Genomic DNA, 18,191 nt, shown 5'->3' with positions numbered 1-18,191 from the left:
CAGAGTGTGTGAGCACTTCTTATCACTGCTGCGTGCATGCGTGCCTCTTTCTCCACATCCTTGCCAGCTCTGGGATAGCGTCCTTTTTTATATTTTGCTCATCTGGCAAGAAGACAGTTGTGTGCTCCGTGGCTCTAGATATCCTCCCAGCATCAGATATGAACTGGGTTTGAGGGCTGAAGTTCCCCAGGATCCCCCAGGAGTAGAATGCAGAAGAGATGGCAGGGAGAATGGGGAAGCAGAAGGGGCTGAAGCCCCAGGGTGTCCCACCATGAAGAGAAGAGGCAGGCAACCATCGTCCATATGTCCCATCTACCTGGTTGTCAAGGTCACCTACAGCCTCTGGCCTTTCCACAGGGTCCTCTAACCTGTGTGCTCGCCTCCTGGGCCAGCAAACTCCTATTCAGTCTGCAAAGCCCGTTTTAGCTCACAGGAACACCCTCTCTGCCTCACAGCCAGCAAGGCTTTCCCTGACCCTGCTTGCTGTGCTCTGACCACAATATGGGGTCACAGGGGTCTCAGGGAGAAGCAGCAGCTGGGCATAGCCAAGCACCCAGCCAGCAGGTGATATTGAAGGGTTCAATATGAACCAAAGATAATTTATTCTTAAGGTAATTTGTGCACGTGCGCACGCGCGTTTGTGTGTGTGTGTGTGTGTGTGTGTGTGTGTGTGTGTGTGTGTGTGTATTATTGGGGATTGAATATAGGGGCATTCTACCTCTGAGCTACACCCACAGTCCTATTTTACTTTTTATTTCAAAACAGGGTCTTGCTAAATTGCCCTAGGCCTCTCTAAGCTGCCTTGAACCTGCAGTCATCCTGTCTCAGCCTCCCAGGTACTGGGATCACAGGCGTGCACCAGCACAAATGATTCTTAATGTGCTATTATGTTTTTTGTCTGGGGTACCCAGGAATCCAAGAAATAATCTGCATTTCACAAGTGGAAAAACTGAGACGTAAGAGAGAGGAGGGGAGTTGCTTAAGGCCACACAATCAAAGCGTGGCACCAGGGAAGCCCACCTGGTTCAGGGAGCTGTTAGCACACAGGGGAATAGCCTCTCCTGCCTCTTCTGTCTCAGCTCTGCAAGGTAGGAGGTAGAACCTATGGCCCTTGACCCTCACCCATGAGCTCTAGAGGCACAGGTTGCCAGTTAGGTCCAGAGGACCCTAGGACAGAACACTCTGCCACCTCCCTGCCAGGTACCTACACAGCCTGGCCCCAGGAGTGAAGACAGAGGTTTGGGTGCAGGTCACCATTCTGCCAAGCCTCGGGGTCAATGCAGAGAAGCCCTGAGATGCCCCCACAGCTGTTCCTCCCCAGCCAGCTGTCCCCCAGCCTCCCTCATGGCCTGCCTCTGGTCTGCAGTCACCGGCCCGGCCCCTGGCTGCCTTTGTCCGCCTAGACACAGCTTCCCTGGGAAAGTGTGTCACACAGCAAAGCCGCTCTTTCAAGTCACCCTTGAGAGGGTGAGGAAGACCAGCTCCCTGCCAGAGGTAGAGGAGCCCTACATACTCCCCAATGGTCCCGAGGTCATCTTTGTTTCCTATGCTGATGATATCCCAGCCCGGCCCAGGAGCCACCTGGGCCACAGATCAGGGCTAGTGTGGGTGACGCCCTCATCTTCGGGTGTCAGGGCCTGGAAGAAGGGGGGATTGTTTGTTAGGCCTGGATGGCTGGTGAAGACAGAGGACATAGGCTGAGCCCAGGCAGGGAAGTGGGTGAGACCCCAGGGTGTTCAGCAGATAGATACTGCACGAGGAGAGATGAAACCGAGCAAAAAGGTGGAGGGCCTGACCAGGAGGAGCTGGAGACTGTGTCCTGAAGCCATGTTACCCCTCAGAGCTGAGCGCTGCTTGGAAGCCAGGAAGGGGGTGCTGGGGATCTAAGGGGCAGGGAGGCCGGTGCTCAAGATGGCCACGGCAGAAAGTGAGGTGGAGATGGCAGGGGGCAGGGGCAGGAAGAGCTGCAGATCACACCAGAGAACCCCCAGCTTTCGCATTAGCACCCCTTCCTCCCTGTTTTGGGCTGGGCCTGGCCAGTGCTCAGTGGAGTTGCCCCCCTACGCCCCAATATGGCCAGCCCCGGCTCTCACCTCCTCACATACGTGTGACCCCAAATCCCATCCAGGTAGCCCAGAGGGATTTGTGTGAACACATGGATTTTATACATACAAGGGTCGTGGGGCCAGCAGGCTTGGAGCCAAGTGAGGGCATGGGAGTCGCCTTGTGCGTGTGCCCAGGGCTCCTCAGGGGCAGAGCAGGCCTCGCTCCGTCTTAGCAGTTCTTCCCCTGTTTGGTTGCGTTTTCCCTCACTTTCTCAGGAAAGGTCTTTATGAAAAATGCTGTTGGTGGCTCAAAGGACTTGTAACAGAGGTTCAGGCCCCAGGAAGTGGTGTGATGGGGCCGCAGGGGGATCAGAGACCCAGGCACACATGCAGCTTTCTGTGTGGACTTTCCTACTTGTTGAAGGTGTTTCTGAGGCTTCTAGTGGAGAAGTTAAGATAGGGGTACACCCAGATTCTGATCTGAACACCTCTGTCCTCAGCCTTTGGAAAGCAGCCCAGCCCTGCTGCAGGGATGGGCACAGATTCAGTGGGACCTGAGCTGTTGTACAGCTCCTGGGCCACTTGCCATGCTGAGGTCTGAGGCTCAGTTTCCCGTTCATTGACTGGGCTCATGATCCCTTTTTCCTTCCCAGGCTGTTGTGAGGACCAACAGGGATGGTTAGGCCAGCCACTTGCTGCCCAGCTCAAGGCCAGACCTAACTCACCATATACCCACCCCCCACCCATCTCTCACCCAGGGGTGCTGGTATGTCCCAGGGGAGGCTGCAGGGCCCTGGGGTGCTGCTCCCATAGTCCCCTGCACCTGTGGCTGATGCTTGAGTCACCATGGTCCAAGGCCAAAGGGTGTCCCAGAGCTGCTGACAGCACAGAGAAGAGGAGGTGTGCACTCTGGCCTTGCTGACCTCAGCCTGGCGCCGGCCCCGACTGCTCCACTGCAGGCTTGGGGGCCAGGGCCTTGCTGGCCAGGGGAAGGAAGAAGCCAGTTCCCGGGCCAGAAACAGGAAGGCAGGGGAGCGCGGCAGAGGCCAGGATGACAGCGCTTCCTGCAGCGGGAAGGGAAGGACAGTGGAGACAACAGCAGGCAGGAAGGATGCGCCTTCTCCGGGGCTGCAGGGGGGCTGGGCAGGCAGGAGTCTCTGGACGTGGCGGCCCTCGGGCCTGAATCCATCCTCACTGCTGAGTAGTCTGAGAGTCACACAGTACTTGGAAAGCCTGTGCTTTAACACCGGAAGCATCTTTTCCAAGGAAATGGCAGGGTCTGGCACAGTTCTGACCCAAATAAAGACCTCAAAGGTCTGTTTAGTCATCCATCCCACCATCTGCCCAGCCAGCCAGCCACCCGTCTAACCATCTATCTTTCCATCCTTCTACCAACCCATTCATCCATCTGTCCATCTGTGTATCCATCCATTCATCCACCCCATTCAGCCATCTATCCTATCTAACCACCAATCTATTCATCTATTCATCCTTCAGTCCATCCACCCATCTGTCTATCTGTCTGTCCATCCATCCTGTATTCATTGAGTCTCTACTCAGTGGGCTAGGCACTGGGTGGGACAGAAAAGAGAACTACCTTAGTCCTTACCCCATTGAAACTTGCTGCCAGTGGGAGACTTAGACAAACATAACTCAAATAAGTAAATAAGGTAATTACAAACTACGACCAGAAGGGTAAAGTAAGAGCTAGATGGATCCTAAAGAGGGAAGGTAAGTTTTTAAGGGTGAAAAGGTCATGTCTACACTGAGGCCTGACGGGGAGAAGAAGCCAGTTGTACTCAGAATAGGAATGCCATTATAGAAGATGAAGGAAGTCAGGAAAGCTAGTGTTTGCAAAGGCCCTGGGATAGGGAGGAGCATGGCATGTTAGAGGATAATGTGGGGGCCTTGCTATAGAATGTGGACATGAAGTATGGTGGAGAGCTGGGCAGAGGCCAGGGCTCAGTCAGTAATTTGGATTTTTCTTGGAAGTACCAAGAGAAGTCACAGAAAAGATTTAAGCATGAGTGCAATAAGGCCCCTTTGTGTTTTTTAAATATCGCCAACACTTGAGTGGAGGAAGACCACAGGCCAGGGAGGCCACTCGGGACAAATGCATCTGAGTAGGCACTGGCAGGAGGGTGGGGAAGGGGGCTGGGGAGGGAAAGACGGCCATGCACAGCACCTGGGAGCTATTGGAGCATCTTTGGCAGGGTGGAGGGGGTCTGGGTTTGGGGTATCAGGAGCATGGAATTTGGGCCATCCATGGGGTGTCCAAGTCCACTGGGTAGCTAGATACCCAAGGCTGAGTTGAGAGAAGTGGTATAGTCTGGAGGGAGAGGATTTGGTCTCTCGGCGCTTAGGAGAGGGTGGTAGGGAAGAGAGAATAAAGAGCCGCAGGAATCAGTGTTGGGCAGAGGGGCAGGTGAAAGAGGAGGGACAGTGAGGTCACGGAGCCAGGAGAGGAGGGGACAGCTCTGTTCCGGTCCTTGAAGCCCACCGGCTCTGTGACGGGGTCACTAGGTGCCTTGGCCAGTGGCTCCTCGAAGGGGGGTGCCCGTGATGACAAGTGGGTGTGGGAAGAGGTGGATAATGACAGAGCCTTGGCTGTGAAAAGGGGCCGTGGTCAGAGTGGCGGCGAGTGTGAGACCACAGAATTGTTTTGCTTTGAAGATGGGAGATGTTCCATAGAAGAAGAATGGTGACCAGAAGAGAAAGGACTGGGCTGTAAAAGTCCTTCGAGCCGATGGACAGCGGAGGAGGGAGCAGCCTCAGTGCCTGAGCCACGGGGCCTGCGTGAAGTCTGCAAACACGACACGCAGCAGCCTGCACAGCTCGTGCTCAGTGCTGAGCTGCCTGGGCACAGGGTGGTGGCGCAGGGGTGAGATCTCCGTCTCAACCAGGGACTCCAGGGAGGAGGCAGTGGGGACACTTGGGGAGGCTAAAGGACTGAGCGGGTGGAACAGGACACCTGAGCAAAGGAGAGGGGGGAAAACGGAGGGAAACAGGAAGTCTGCATTCGGTGATGGCAGTTCCTGACTCGATGATCACGTCCAGGGCGCGGCTGAAGGGGAGAGGATCTCAAAGGCAAGGGAGCTGCTGAGTCATCTGTGTGGATGTTGAAGTCATGGAGAAGGGCAGGAGCTGGGGTTGGGAAGGAGGATGGTGGGCCAGGATAGTCAGCAGGGAATGGGGGACGTGACCAGGAGAGAAGCAGCTTTGGCAGGGAGAGGGCACCATTGGAAGCATGAGCCCGAGGGGCTGCGTTAGGGAGGGATGTGGCCACAAGGACCCTCTGTCAGGTATGCGGGGGGATATCATTAGCCCCCAGGGGCTGTGTTGTCATCAGGAAGCCAAGTTTCACAATAAGATGCAGGGAACAGGACGGATGGTCCTGTTCAGCACAGTGATGTGGATGTTTCCTGTGATGTTACGGTGCCGATGGGGAGGAAGCTCACAGGGTTCACCGTTCCCATCCCCACCCACCCACCCGCCCCTCCTATCCCTCTATCCGTCTGTCCACCTACCCACCGACATACCCCGTTCATTTACTCATCTGATGGCCCGTCATTGGTCTGTCCCTTTTTATCCATTGTCTATCCAACTATTCTCATACCCACCCTCCATATCTTTGTTGCACACCTCCCAAAGGAAACTTAGGAAGATGGAAACCATAATTCTGTCTGATTGGTGTTCTAACATCAGGAGCCCCAAGCAAGACAAGGCAGAAGCTGCCCGGATGGCGGTGGCTACTTCAGAGGAAAGGGACATGTGACCCGGACCCCAAATACATCCTCCGGAGGGAAAGACGTGGGTCTGTCCCAGGCGGAAAGATAAATAAGCAAAGAAAAGACTTCAACATGACAGAACCAAATGGCCAATAAATGTATGAGAAAATGTTCAACATCATTAGCAGTCAGGACACTGATGCCATTTGAACTAAAATGGATGGAACTAGGGATATTATGCTAAGTGAGATCAGCCAGTCTCAGTCAAGGGTGGTATGTTTTCTCTCATATGTGGAAGCTAGAGAGAAAATAGGGAACAAAGAAGACCTTAAATAATTGAGGAGCGAGCCGGGCGTGGTGGCACACGCTTGTAATCCCCGCGCTTAGGAGGCGGAGAGAGGAGGATCGCGCAGGTTTGAAGCCAGCCGCGCTGGTTTAAGAGACCCTGTTTCCAGATAAAAAAAAGTATAAAAATAGGTCTGGGAGTGTAGCCTGGAGGTAGAAGGGTTTCCAGGAACCCCAGTACCACCAAAATAACAACAACAACAACAACAACAACAACAACAATAAACAACAACAATAAACAATAATAATAATAATAATAATAATAATAATAATAATAATTGAGGAGTGAGACCAGCAGAGTTGCGGAAGAAGATAGAGGGAGGGGAAAGCAGAAAAAGGGAGGACTAATGAAGGAAAACGTTCAAATAATACTATGTCCCTATATGACGGCATCACTGCCAATGTCACTAATATGTATGGGGAGAGGTATTTGCAGGATAGTATCTGAAAGGCAACATACCAAGTCCGATGTGCGTCCATGTCTATACCACTTTGAACCTCATTATGATGTATACTTACAATGTACTAATAAAACTAATTTTTTTGTGTGTGTGTGGTACTGGGGGTGGAACCTAGAGGCTTTCTACCTCCGGGCTATACTCCCAGACCTTTTTTTTATATATTTTTTATTTGGAAACAGGGTCTCACTAAGTTGCTGAAAGCCTCACTAAGTAGCTGAGGCTGGCTTCGAACCCGTGCGATCCTCCTGTCTCAGCCTCCCAAGCACAGGGATTACAAGCGTGCGCCACCACACCCGGCTAAAACTAATTTTTAAAAAAAGAAAGGAAATGAGCCAGGCACGGTGGTGCGCACCTGTAATTCCAGTACTTGGGAGACTGAAACAGGAGGATTGCAAGATTGAGGCCAGGCTCAGAAGCTCAGCAAGGCCCTCAGCAACCTTGTTTTAAAATAAAAAATAAAATAGGACTAAAGGTATAACTCAGCAGTACATGCCACTGGGTTCCATCTCTAAAACATACACACACAAAAAAAAATTTAAACATTTTTTTAAAATAAAAAGGCCCAGCCAAGCATGGTGGCGCACGCTTGTAATCCCCATACTTGGAAGGCTTAGACGGGAGGATCGCACAGGTTCTAAGCCAGCCTCAGCTACTTAGTGAGGCTCTCAGCAACTTAGTGAGACCCTCTTTCTAAATATAGTATAAAATAGGTCGGGGGTCTAACCCAGAGGTAGAGGCCCCTGGGTCCCATAACCAGGACCACACAAAAAATAAACAAACCTGCAAGGAGGAACAATCCTTGCTTTAGCAAGTCCTGAGTGGCAGCACCCAGAGGTAGTTGTGAGATCTAAAATAGTCTTGGACACAGAGAAGCCCTCTCTGAGATTCCAGTAGGGAATTTTTTTTTTTTTTTTTTTTTGGTGGTACTGGGGTTCCTGGAAGCCCTTCTACCTCCGGGCCACACTCCCAGACCTATGCATAGCTGGCTTCGAACCTGTGCGATCCTCCTGTCTCTGCCTCCCAAGCGCGGGGACTACAAGCGTGCGCCACCACACCCGGCGGGGAAATTTTTTTTTTAACATTTTTTAAATAAAAAGACCCAGCCGGACATGGTGGCACACGCTTGTTTTCCCAGCATTTGGGAGGCTGAGACTTGGAGGATCGCAGTTCGCGGACAGCCTCAGCTACTTACTGAGTAGCCTCAGCTACTTACTCAGTTACCCATGTCTTTTTCCAGCTGGCTGCCTGGCACAGCCTTACTTACATTTCATTGCCTGGAAAAAATTCTACTTCTCCTTGGAAGCCCAGCTCAAAGGGGTCCTATGGGCTGGCCCCTCCGGGTCCTAAGTGGAGCCTCCTCTCTGGGGCCCCGCCCCTGCCTGGGATCTTGCCCCAGCAGCCCCAGGGGGTGCACAGTAATGGGTTGCTGATGTACAAGAGAGTGTAGGCGTGGCAGAGGGCTGCAGCGCTCAGGGCCATCTCCCACATGGCGGCCGGGGCAGGGTGGGCCCCAGGGCTGCTCCAGCCCCAGCAGCTGGTCAGACAAGGGGCTGCCTTTTTAGGGCAACAGCCCAGCCCAGCTGCAGGGCCTCAGTTTCCCTGCCTGTACAGTGGGATCTGATGCTTGATAAAGGCTTTCCTACTCTGACCTGCCCTGCACTGGTGCTGAGCAGAGTTAGGCCAGGGAAGCGGGTGCTGGTGATAGCTGTGTTGTCTACAGAGTGCTGAAGGGAGACTTTGATTTGTGGCATTTGCTTTCTGAGTCCCACTTGGTTGGTGGCTTGGGGTTAGGATGGAATCTGCAGGCTCCACCCCACCCCATTAGCTGCAAGGCAGAACCCCAGAGCCTCAGGAGCTGACAGGGGAGCAAAGGATCTCCTGAAACTTCTGTTTCTCTGGTCCTTGAGGGCCTGTGGACCTAGAAGGGTATGGGGCAGCAGAGTGGCCTGTGCTTTCCCCAGAATGGCAGGGAGTTGGGGAGGGACAGGACACAGCCCTGGGCCTCTAGCCACAGAGTCCTCCCTTCCTGTTGTCTCAGGATGGTCCTGACAGGATGCATCTGCCAGAGTTCCAGGCCCAGACCTCCCCCAAGGCCCGCTCCCACTCCCACTGGGCCCCCACGCCCCGCACACATGCATACATGTGCATGAACACGAGAACATGTCAGAGGAACATAAACATGCAGGCTTGCACACAAAGAGACACAAATTCACACACCCAGGCCTGTAGACACAAGCAAGCACACACATGTAAGAAAGCCACACCTGTACACACACACACACACACACACACACACACACACACACACACCAGGAGGAGGATGGTAGGTGTGTGGAGTCACAAGAGCAGCAGGGCTGAAATTCTATAGGGCAGAGGCTCTGACCCTGAGGGATGAGGATGTGTGTTCAATTAAAACATTATTTACTGTGAGGCGTGGGGTACAAGCCTGTAACCTTGTGGGGGCTGAGACAGGAGACTCACAGGTTTAAGGATCGCAGGTTTAAGGATAGCACCTGGTAATTTAGCAATGCTCTATTTTCAAAATAAAGAATAAAATAGGGCTGAGGATGTAGTTCAGAGGTAGAATGCCCCTGGTTCAGTCCCCAGTACCACAGAAACAAGAAACACCTTCATTGGTCTGAGGAAGGAGCTGTGGGGAGAGCTGAGGGTGTCAGGAGAGCCCAGAGGAAGCTGGAGAAGCTGGACAGGGCCTGTGCTGGTGAAGAAGAGCTGGTAGAACCAAAAACCAACTGTGAAGCGGACTCCCTGGGACCTGGAGAGGGCAGGCAGACAGGGAGGATGAGACCTGGGTGTTTGAGGAGAGGCTGGGATATAGCTCGGGAGGAAGGGAGCTTCAGGCAGAGCTGTGGAGTCACACTCCAAGCCTCCTCCAGTGTAGAATGAGGGCTTTCAGTGCAGGCTGCGATCAGGGCTCACTTGGGTCTGGGCTCAATCTGCAAGCAGGGCCAGGGCTCTGATGAGGACAGGTGGCCATGGGCCAGGCAGTGGCCAGCCTGTGGTGGAGTTGTCTTAGAGCCTTGGCTTAATGCTATGCAGGGTGGACATGGGGATACCAAGCCTGGACCCTGGAGAGGGTCTTAGAAAGCCCAGTAGTGCCTAATCAGCACAGTTTCCAGAGCTCACAACCCAGTGCCGCACTGACCCTATCTCCCACAGTAGGCTTGGCAAGTGGCTATTCCATGACCCCCCCGACCCTGAATATCACCGAGGAGGCATACATCATCGACGCCAGTGACAGCCTGTCCATCTCCTGCAGGTACTGGGTTCCTCCCACCTGGTGGTCCAGGGAGCTGCCAGAGGGCCACCATGGGAAGTGGAGGCTGAGACCCAGATGGCAGCTCCTCACCAGGGCAGAGATACCTCGAGGCCAAGGGGCCTCCCAGACACAAGCACTCACCCATACTCACCCCTCAGGTCAACCTGCATGGTCCCAGGTGACCTGTACCCACCCAGCCATCCTTCACCGGCCCCGGCCCACCCAGCCCAGGGCTTTCCTATGGCCCTAGCTGTGACTCAGGCACCTGCCATGGGGTGGCTCCTTGTATGTGGATCTGGTGAAACAAGCTCTTAGCCCTTGAGGGAGACTCCTCCAGGATTGTCCCCTTGGCTGCAAGAAGATATGGGGGCTCCTGACCTCTCCCTGTTCTCTGCCAGGGGGCAGCACCCCCTTGAATGGACCTGGCCAGGGGCTCAGGAGGTGCCGGCCACAGGGGAGAAGGACGGTGAGGACACGGGGGTTGTGCGAGACTGCGAGGGCACAGATGCCAGGCCCTACTGCAAGGTGCTGCTGCTGAGCGAGGCCCACGCCAACAACACGGGCAGCTACCACTGCTACTATAAGTACATCAAGGCCCGCATTGAAGGCACCACAGCTGTCAGCGCCTATGTGTTCGTAAGAGGTGAGGCTTCCAGGCTCGGGCAGGGCCCTGGAGTAGGCGGTTGTGCCCACATCCTGCCTTCAGCCTGCTGACCCCAGGCCAGCAGGAGGAGAGCAGGGGACTCCATCCTGCCCCAGATGATAGCAGGCGGCTGGAATGGTACTGCCCAGCCACATGGGACAGCTTTGCTGCCCTCCACCCTGATCCTGGCCAGAGACTCCCTGAGCCCCTGCCTCCCCCAACTCCTACTCCCTCCCCTTAGACTTCCAGCAGCCATTCATCAACAAACGTGACACGCTCCTGGTCAACAGGAAGGACTCCATGTGGGTGCCCTGCCTGGTGTCCATCCCCGGCCTCAACGTCACCTTGCGATCGGTACAATCCCCATCCTCCTACCCCATCCCTGAGAAAGGCTGCTGGTCTGGCTAGGAGGAAAAGGGAAGCCGGGCACTGATGGTCACTGTGTCCCTCCAGCAAAGCTCCGTGCTGCAGCCCGATGGGCAGGAGGTGGTGTGGGACGACCGCCGGGGCATGCGGGTGCCCACGCCGCTGCTGCGCGATGCCCTGTACCTGCAGTGCGAGACCACCTGGAACGGCCAGGACTTCCTTTCTAACCCCTTCCTTGTTCATATCACAGGTAGGGGCTGCTCTTGGGGCCTCACCCTGTGCCCCCAAGAGGAGCACTACAGAACCCCCCACCTCAGATCCTAGTAATGTCTACCGCTGTCATGGCTGGTCATGGTGAGCACCCAGTGCTCTGTTTGGTGTGCTCCGAGTTTGGTGGTTTCCCTGGATGCATTGTCCTGTGAGGGGCACGGGAGTCACTGTGCATATATCACCAGGCAATGAGCTCTATGACATCCAGCTGTTCCCCAAGAAGTCACTGGAGCTGCTGGTCGGAGAGAAGCTGGTCCTGAACTGCACGGTGTGGGCTGAGTTCAACTCGGGTGTCACCTTCGACTGGGACTATCCAGGGAAGCAGGTGAGGTCAGATGCCAGGGCATCTTCCTCCTGCATGGCTGTTCTAGCCACAGCACCAACCCTGGAGTCCCCATCCCTGCCCATGCCCGCCTGTACCTGGTGCATGCTTTGGGGTAGGTCTAGGTGCAGACCAACAGTCTAATGGGGATGTTTTCCACTCCAAGGAAGACTAGGTTAAGGCTTCTTCCAGAGCCAGCAGTGGCTGGACAGGGATGCCCACCTCTGGGGGGATTAGCTCTGCCAGAGCCCACCCGCTGACCCTGGGCTTCCCTGGGTGTGGGCAGGCAGAGCGGGGTAAGTGGGTACCTGAGCGGCGCTCCCAGCAGACTCACACAGAACTCTCCAGCATCCTGACCATCTACAACGTCAGCCAGCACGACCTGGGCCCATATGTGTGCGAAGCCAACAATGGCATCCAGAGATTCCGGGAGACCACTGAGGTCATTGTGCACGGTATGGCCTGGGTTGGGGTCATCGTGCCCAGCATGGCTTGGGGTGGGTCTGGCATCATCAAGCCGAGGGAGCAAAGCTCCTTGTGCAGTGTAGGCCCAGGACTGGAGGCACTGGAGCAGCAGGGAGTCCGGCCAGAAGGAAGAACATCACCAGCCCCAGTCTGCAGGTGGTTGGCTACTGGGCTGCAAGGACCAAGGATGGGAATCCCTGGTCCATGATGGGTTAGCCCCACATTCACACTGAGTCCTCCTGTCTGGCAGAAAAGCCCTTCATCAGCGTCGAATGGCTGAAAGGACCCGTCGTGGAGGCCACGGCAGGCGACGAGCTAGTGAAGCTACCTGTAAAGCTGGCGGCGTATCCCCCGCCGGAGTTCCAATGGTAACAGCCCTCCTCCCTTTGCTACCCTGCCAGGCCCAAGAATGGGGCAAGGGGCAAGAAGGGTGGTGCCCTTCGCCAGGAAGGTCTGCACGCTGAGAGCCAGATGGAGACCTTCCCTGAGGAGACCCCCTCGGTGTGTAGGGTGTGCACATAATGCAGTATTTCAGCTAGAAGGAAGATTCACCCAGGATGCTATAAACTGTGAATGGTTTAACACTGGCATTCTTGCATGTGTAATGTGGCAGATGCAACGTCAGCCTTTATATAACTACTTCCTATATCCCCTCAGCATCTCTGATGACCTGCCAACTGGGCCCATTGCACGCCAAGTAAACGCAGGGCCTGCCCCACAGCAATGGCTTCAGTCCCCTAGGCCTCCTTCCAGCTAGGCACCTCTTCCAGGACCCTCCTATCAAAAAATTGAGAGATGCCATAGGGGTTAGACAGAATGTTATGGAGCCTGGCCCTGAGTTGAATAGTAGTGGACAAGAGAGCTTCCAGGAGGCCTGCAGGCTTGGAGCACAGGTTCCAGTCTGTGAGATCAGAGAATGAGACTTTCCCTGTGAGATATTCCCAGGGCAATGAGGGGACCCCTCAGAGGTGGCTCTGCCCTTGAGGGGTACTCCCCACAGAGCTCAGGAGGGCACAGGGCCTCCTCAAATGCTCCCTCTGGGCCCTCCATGTGACTCAAGCATTATAGACAGTTCTAGCCTGAGCTCCCATTGTATAGAAGAGGAAATGGGCTGAAAGATGGGATAGGCATGCCTGCCTGAGCTCCAGCCTTCCTGGGAGGGGCTCATGCTCTATCCTTTCCTAACTGGAAAAGCCTTACTTTCTAACCTGGGCACTTCCCACCTTGCTGGGCAAGCAGAGGCCTCAGGCATCCTCAGCCAACATCCCTTTGAGACTGGGGAGGCCATGGGCTTTGGGGTCTACTTGGCACAATACCAGGACCTTTGGAGCAGAGCCTGAGGGCACTGATGTAGCCAAGAGCCTTTCTCACACAGGTGCAATTCCAGGGCCCTACCCCTTGCACCTCCCCCAAGGCCAGCAGAGCTAAGCCTGATCTAAGTGGGTGCTGGCTCCGCTGCATCTGGGTCCAGCCTGACCCTCATGCAACTGGTGTTCTCTCAGTACAGCTGGACCATTACCCGGCATCCAGCCCTTCTCTACCCTCTTGGCCAACATCTGCTCCCATGAAGTGCCCAGCTGGGGCATTAGTGGTCACCACAGCCTCACAGATGCCCACTATTCAAGTGGCATCATCACACGATGACCCTGAGTCAATGAACGATTGAAAGGTCTAGTGAACAGACACAAAAGCTGGCTCCTGGATCCTGAAGCACCCAGAAAGATGCTGACACTGTCTTGGCCCTCATGATCCCTGTAATGCACATTTTCCCAGTTTTCAGATGAAGCCATTGAGGCTTGGGGGTGAAGGGGTGCGCCTAGAGTCACGGACCTGGCAAGTGGCAGACTCAGGATTCTGGCAGCCCTTGGCACCAGAGTCAGGCAGATAGCAGAGCCTCGGTTCTGCCCCAGCCTTGCCCTGTCATACCCTCCCTGTCATGCTCTGTGATTCCAGGGGAGCCACATCCCTCTCTGAGTCCCAGCTACTGTCACAGGTGAGAGCAGGACCCTCATGCCCCATTACTGTAAGACTCTGCCTCTTCCAGGCATCTCTCTGACTTACTATAGCCAGTACCCAAAGGGGAGGCACCTGCTGAGGGAAAGACTCTCTAGAGTCCAGAACTCAGGCTGCCAAGGCAGCCACCTGCAGTAATTCCAGCTCAGGCATGGGCAGGAGCCACTCTGAGGGGTGAGGGCATCCGTCTTCCATGCATATCGCAGGTCTCTATAGAGCTCCTGCACATGCTGGGCCAGCTCCACACGTAGGACACGTGGCAGTGTGGAGGTAGTCCCTGTCCTTGCAGGGCTAACTGCTCGTTGAAGGTACAATCAATAGACACATGTTTAAAAATCAATGAGCTAGCCAAGTGTGGTGGCACAAGCTTGTAATCCCAGTACTTGGGAGGCTGAGACAGGAAGATCTGGGTTTGCAGCCAGCCTCAGCTACTTGGTGAGGCCCTCCGCAACTTAGTGAGACCCTGTTTAAAAATAAAGTTTAAAGCTGGGCGTGGTGGCGCATGCTTGTAATCCCCGTGCTTGGGAGGCAGAGACAGGAGGATTGCTCAGGTTTGAAGCCAGCCGTGCTGGCTTAAGAGACCCTGTTTCCAAATAAAAAATATAAAATAGGTCTGGGAGTGTAGCCCAGAGGTAGAATGGTTCCATCTCCAGTACCACCAAGAAGAGAGGGAGGGAGGAAGGGAGGGAGGGAGGAAGGAAGGAAGGAAGAAAACAATGTGCTGGTTAGAGATGCAGCTTAGTAGTAAAGTATGTACCTTGCATGTGTGAGACCCTGGGTTCAATCTCCAGCACCAGGCCAAAAATAAAAAATAAAAGACCGATGGGCCGATGAGCAGTAAGATAAGAATAGGGTATACAAGGTTGAGTGCCATTTCATAAAGACAGGAGTGGAAAGCCAGGGAAGAAGGGAAAATGCCCTGCAGGGTGCCATGTACAGGAAAGAGTGTCCAATCCAGGGCAGTAATGCACGTAAAGGGAAGAGCTGGGAGTGGGATTGGCCAGAGAGCTGGACAGGGATCACCCTCATGGTGAAGAGCCCAACTGTGCTCCGTGGGGACTGTACCCAATGCCAAAGCCCAACTGGTATGAAGGAGGCAGTCAGAGGAGACTAGGGGCAGGCAGGACCCTCCTGGGCTGAACCCAGTGAGCCTGACTGCCAAGGAACACGGTCTTCTTGGAGAAAGATCTCTGAGGCTTTGGGGGTGAAGCCAGAGGTGCTGCTGCAGGCTTCTGGCACATTCCTGAGCTGGCCACCTGATGGGATTGTGAAATATGGTTGATGGAGCCCAGAGCCCTTGGCCTCCTGCTCCATAGACCAGAGACTCCTACCCCACCCACCACACGCTCCTGCTGGCCCAGGAGGGGCCCTTTGCTCTGGCCTTGCCAGGACAGGCCACTTGGCCTTCTCTTCCCACCTCCAGCAGTATCATGAGCTCTCTGTATCTGTGCCTTCTGCATCCATGCATTCAACCAACTATGGATTGAGAACTTTCCAAACACTGAACAGACACGTGCAGGCTTTGTTCTTGTCGTCACTCCCTGGCCACTTTAGTCTAACAACGATGTATATGGCATTGTTAGGCACTATAAGTAGCTTAGAGATGGTCTCAAGCACACAGAGGAATGGATACAAGATCATAACAAATACGATGGCATTTTGTAGAAGGAGCTTGAGCACCCAAGGGCTGTGGTATTGGGGCGGGGGTCCTGGGAACCATCTTGGCCTATGGAAGTGACAGCAGGAGGCAGAGTCCGCATAGCACTCCAACTCCCTTCCCGGGCCAGGTACAAGGACAGGAAGGCAGTGACCGGACGCCATAGTCCACACGCCCTGGTGCTCAAAGACGTGACCGAAGCAAGTGCGGGCGTGTACACCCTCGCCCTGTGGAATGCCGCGGCTGGCTTGAGGCACAACATCAGCCTGGAGCTGGTGGTAAACGGTACAGGCGGGAAGTGGGGGAGAGAGGTGAGGTGGTGAGCTGGGGTGGGTGGCGAGGGGGGCTGACCGGCCATCCCTGCTCACCTCCTCAGTGCCCCCCCACATCCATGAGAAGGAGACCTCTTCCCCCAGCATCTACTCCCGCCACAGTCGCCAGGCCCTCACCTGCACAGCCTACGGGGTGCCCCCGCCTCTCAGCATCCAGTGGCACTGGCGGCCCTGGACGCCCTGCAAGACCTTTGCGCAGCACAGCCTGTGAGTACGGTCCAGCCCCCTTCTCTGTTTCACAGCCCCATCCCCAACCTGAACCATGGTGAACCCGGTTCCAGTCCATCTCGCCACCAGGCCTTACCTGTATCCCTCCCAGCATGCCTGCTCCAAACTTAAACCCTGTCTTTGCTTTTATTGCCTGTGCTTTCAAAGTCCTGGTCATGAAATCCTTGCCCAGACCAATGTCGAGACATCTCTCCTAGCCGAGTATGGTGATGCACGCTTGTAATCCCCGCGCTTGGGAGGCTGAGACAGGAGGATCGCAGTTCATGGACAGCCTCGGCTACTACTTAGTGAGGCCCTTTGCATCTCAGTGAAACCCTGTTTTAAAATAAAGAATATAAAATAGGGCTGGAGGTATAGCTTGGAGGTAGGGGAAGAATGCCACTGGGTTCCATACCCGGTATCACAAAAAAAAAAAATCCCTATATTTTCTTCTAGTAGTTTTACGTATACATATATGTGTGTGTGTTTATTTATTTTTGGTACTAGAAGTGGAACCCAGGAGCATTCTACCTCTGAGTTACACCCTCAGCCCTATTTTTTATTCTTTATTTTGAAACAGGGTCTCACTGAGTTGCAGAGGGCCTCACTAAGTAGCTGAGGCTGACCTCAAACTGCTATCCTCCTGTCTCAGCCTCCCAAATGCTGGGATGACAAGCGTGTACCACCACGCCTGACTTTATAGCTTTAATTTTTTTTGAGCTAGATTTTGTGAATGGCGAGAGATACGTTTCTAGTTTCATTCTTCTGCATGTGGAGCTATAGTTTTCTCAACACCAGATACTGAAGTGACTGTTTTTTCCTCTGGTTTCTTCTTAACGCCTTTATTGAGAATCGGTTGCGGCCGGGCGTGGTGGCGCACGCTTGTAATCCCCGCGCTTGGGAGGCGGAGACAGGAGGATCGCGCAGGTTCGAAACCAGCCGCGCTCTGGCTTAGGAGACCCTGTTTCCAAAATGAAAATGTAAAAATAGGTCTGGGAGTGTAGCCCCGAGGTAGAAGGGCTTCCAGGAACCCCAGTACCACCAAAAAAAAAAAAAAAAGAAAGAAAGAATCGGTTGAGCTGCCTGCAGTCCCTGAGACAGGAGGATTCAGGTTCACAGCCATCCTCAACAACTTAGTGAGGCCCTCTGCAACTCATGAGACTCTGTCAAAATAAAAGAATAAAATAGGGCTGGGGGTGTGGCTCAGAAGTAGAATGTCCCAGGGTTCAGTTCCTAGTACCACAAAGAAAGGGGAAAAGAAGGAAGAAGGAAGGAAGGAAGGGAGGAAGGAAGGAAAAGGAAAGGAAGGAAGGAAGGGAGGGAGGGAGGAAGGAATGGGAAAGGAAGTATAGCATAGGGAAGGAAAGGAAGGAAGAAAAGGAAAAAATGGGTAGAATTATTTCTGGGCCCTCTATTACATCCCATTATGTTCATTCTTATGCCACTTTCATGCTACTTTGGTAACTCTAACTTTGTAGTGTATTTTGGAGTCAGGTATTATGTTTTTGTTTTGTTTTGCTCTTCGGCCGTTTATTTACTTAAGACTGCATTGGCTATCTGGGGTCTTGTGTGGTTCTGTATGAATTTTAAGATTGCTTTTCTATTTTTGTAAAGAATGTCATTTGCATTTTGATAGGGATTGCACTGACTCTGTAAGCCTCTTTGGATAGTATGTACATTTAAAAAATACTAGTTCACTGACTGAGTCCCATGTCTGAGGGCCAGGCTGGATACTGTGGATGGGGCTGATCCCTACCTGCCTCCCTCAAGAGTCCCTGGATACCTAGGTGCATATCTAGGATATCTAGTGGACAGCCCTGGGACAGTGTTATAAAACGTGTACTTACATACCTGGATGGGGCTGATCCCTACCTGCCTCCCTCAAGAGTCCCTGGATACCTAGGTGCATATCTAGGATATCTAGTGGACAGCCCTGGGACAGTGTTATAAAACGTGTACTTAGCCCCAGGACATACCAAGCAGGCTCACATGCCTTAGTTCAACTGTGCAGCTCACATCCATACCTTTAAAGAGGGAACATAAGAGAGAAAGCAGCTTTC

General features: G+C 53.8%; 1 protein-coding gene across 1 annotated transcript in view; it reads left to right on the top strand.

Moving 5' to 3' along the window:
* Positions 1-18,191, top strand: part of FLT4 (fms related receptor tyrosine kinase 4) — a gene marked incomplete at both ends in the record, with an annotated part of 46,146 nt that overhangs the window by 7,178 nt on the left and 20,777 nt on the right. The window contains 9 exons of the mRNA XM_080698807.1: positions 9,760-9,856; positions 10,255-10,499; positions 10,741-10,853; positions 10,953-11,115; positions 11,321-11,460; positions 11,744-11,912; positions 12,173-12,290; positions 15,723-15,877; positions 15,969-16,131. Coding sequence (XP_080554933.1) covers positions 9,760-9,856; positions 10,255-10,499; positions 10,741-10,853; positions 10,953-11,115; positions 11,321-11,460; positions 11,744-11,912; positions 12,173-12,290; positions 15,723-15,877; positions 15,969-16,131 — 1,363 coding nt within the window. The remainder of the gene's footprint in view (positions 1-9,759; positions 9,857-10,254; positions 10,500-10,740; positions 10,854-10,952; positions 11,116-11,320; positions 11,461-11,743; positions 11,913-12,172; positions 12,291-15,722; positions 15,878-15,968; positions 16,132-18,191) is intronic.

Source organism: Muscardinus avellanarius (genome assembly GCF_963383645.1).
Source record: "Muscardinus avellanarius genome assembly, chromosome: 7".
In the NCBI taxonomy this organism is placed as follows: Eukaryota; Metazoa; Chordata; class Mammalia; order Rodentia; family Gliridae; genus Muscardinus; species Muscardinus avellanarius.
The sequence above is the reverse complement of the archived record's forward strand: the minus strand, read 5'-3'. Positions and strand labels throughout refer to the sequence as shown.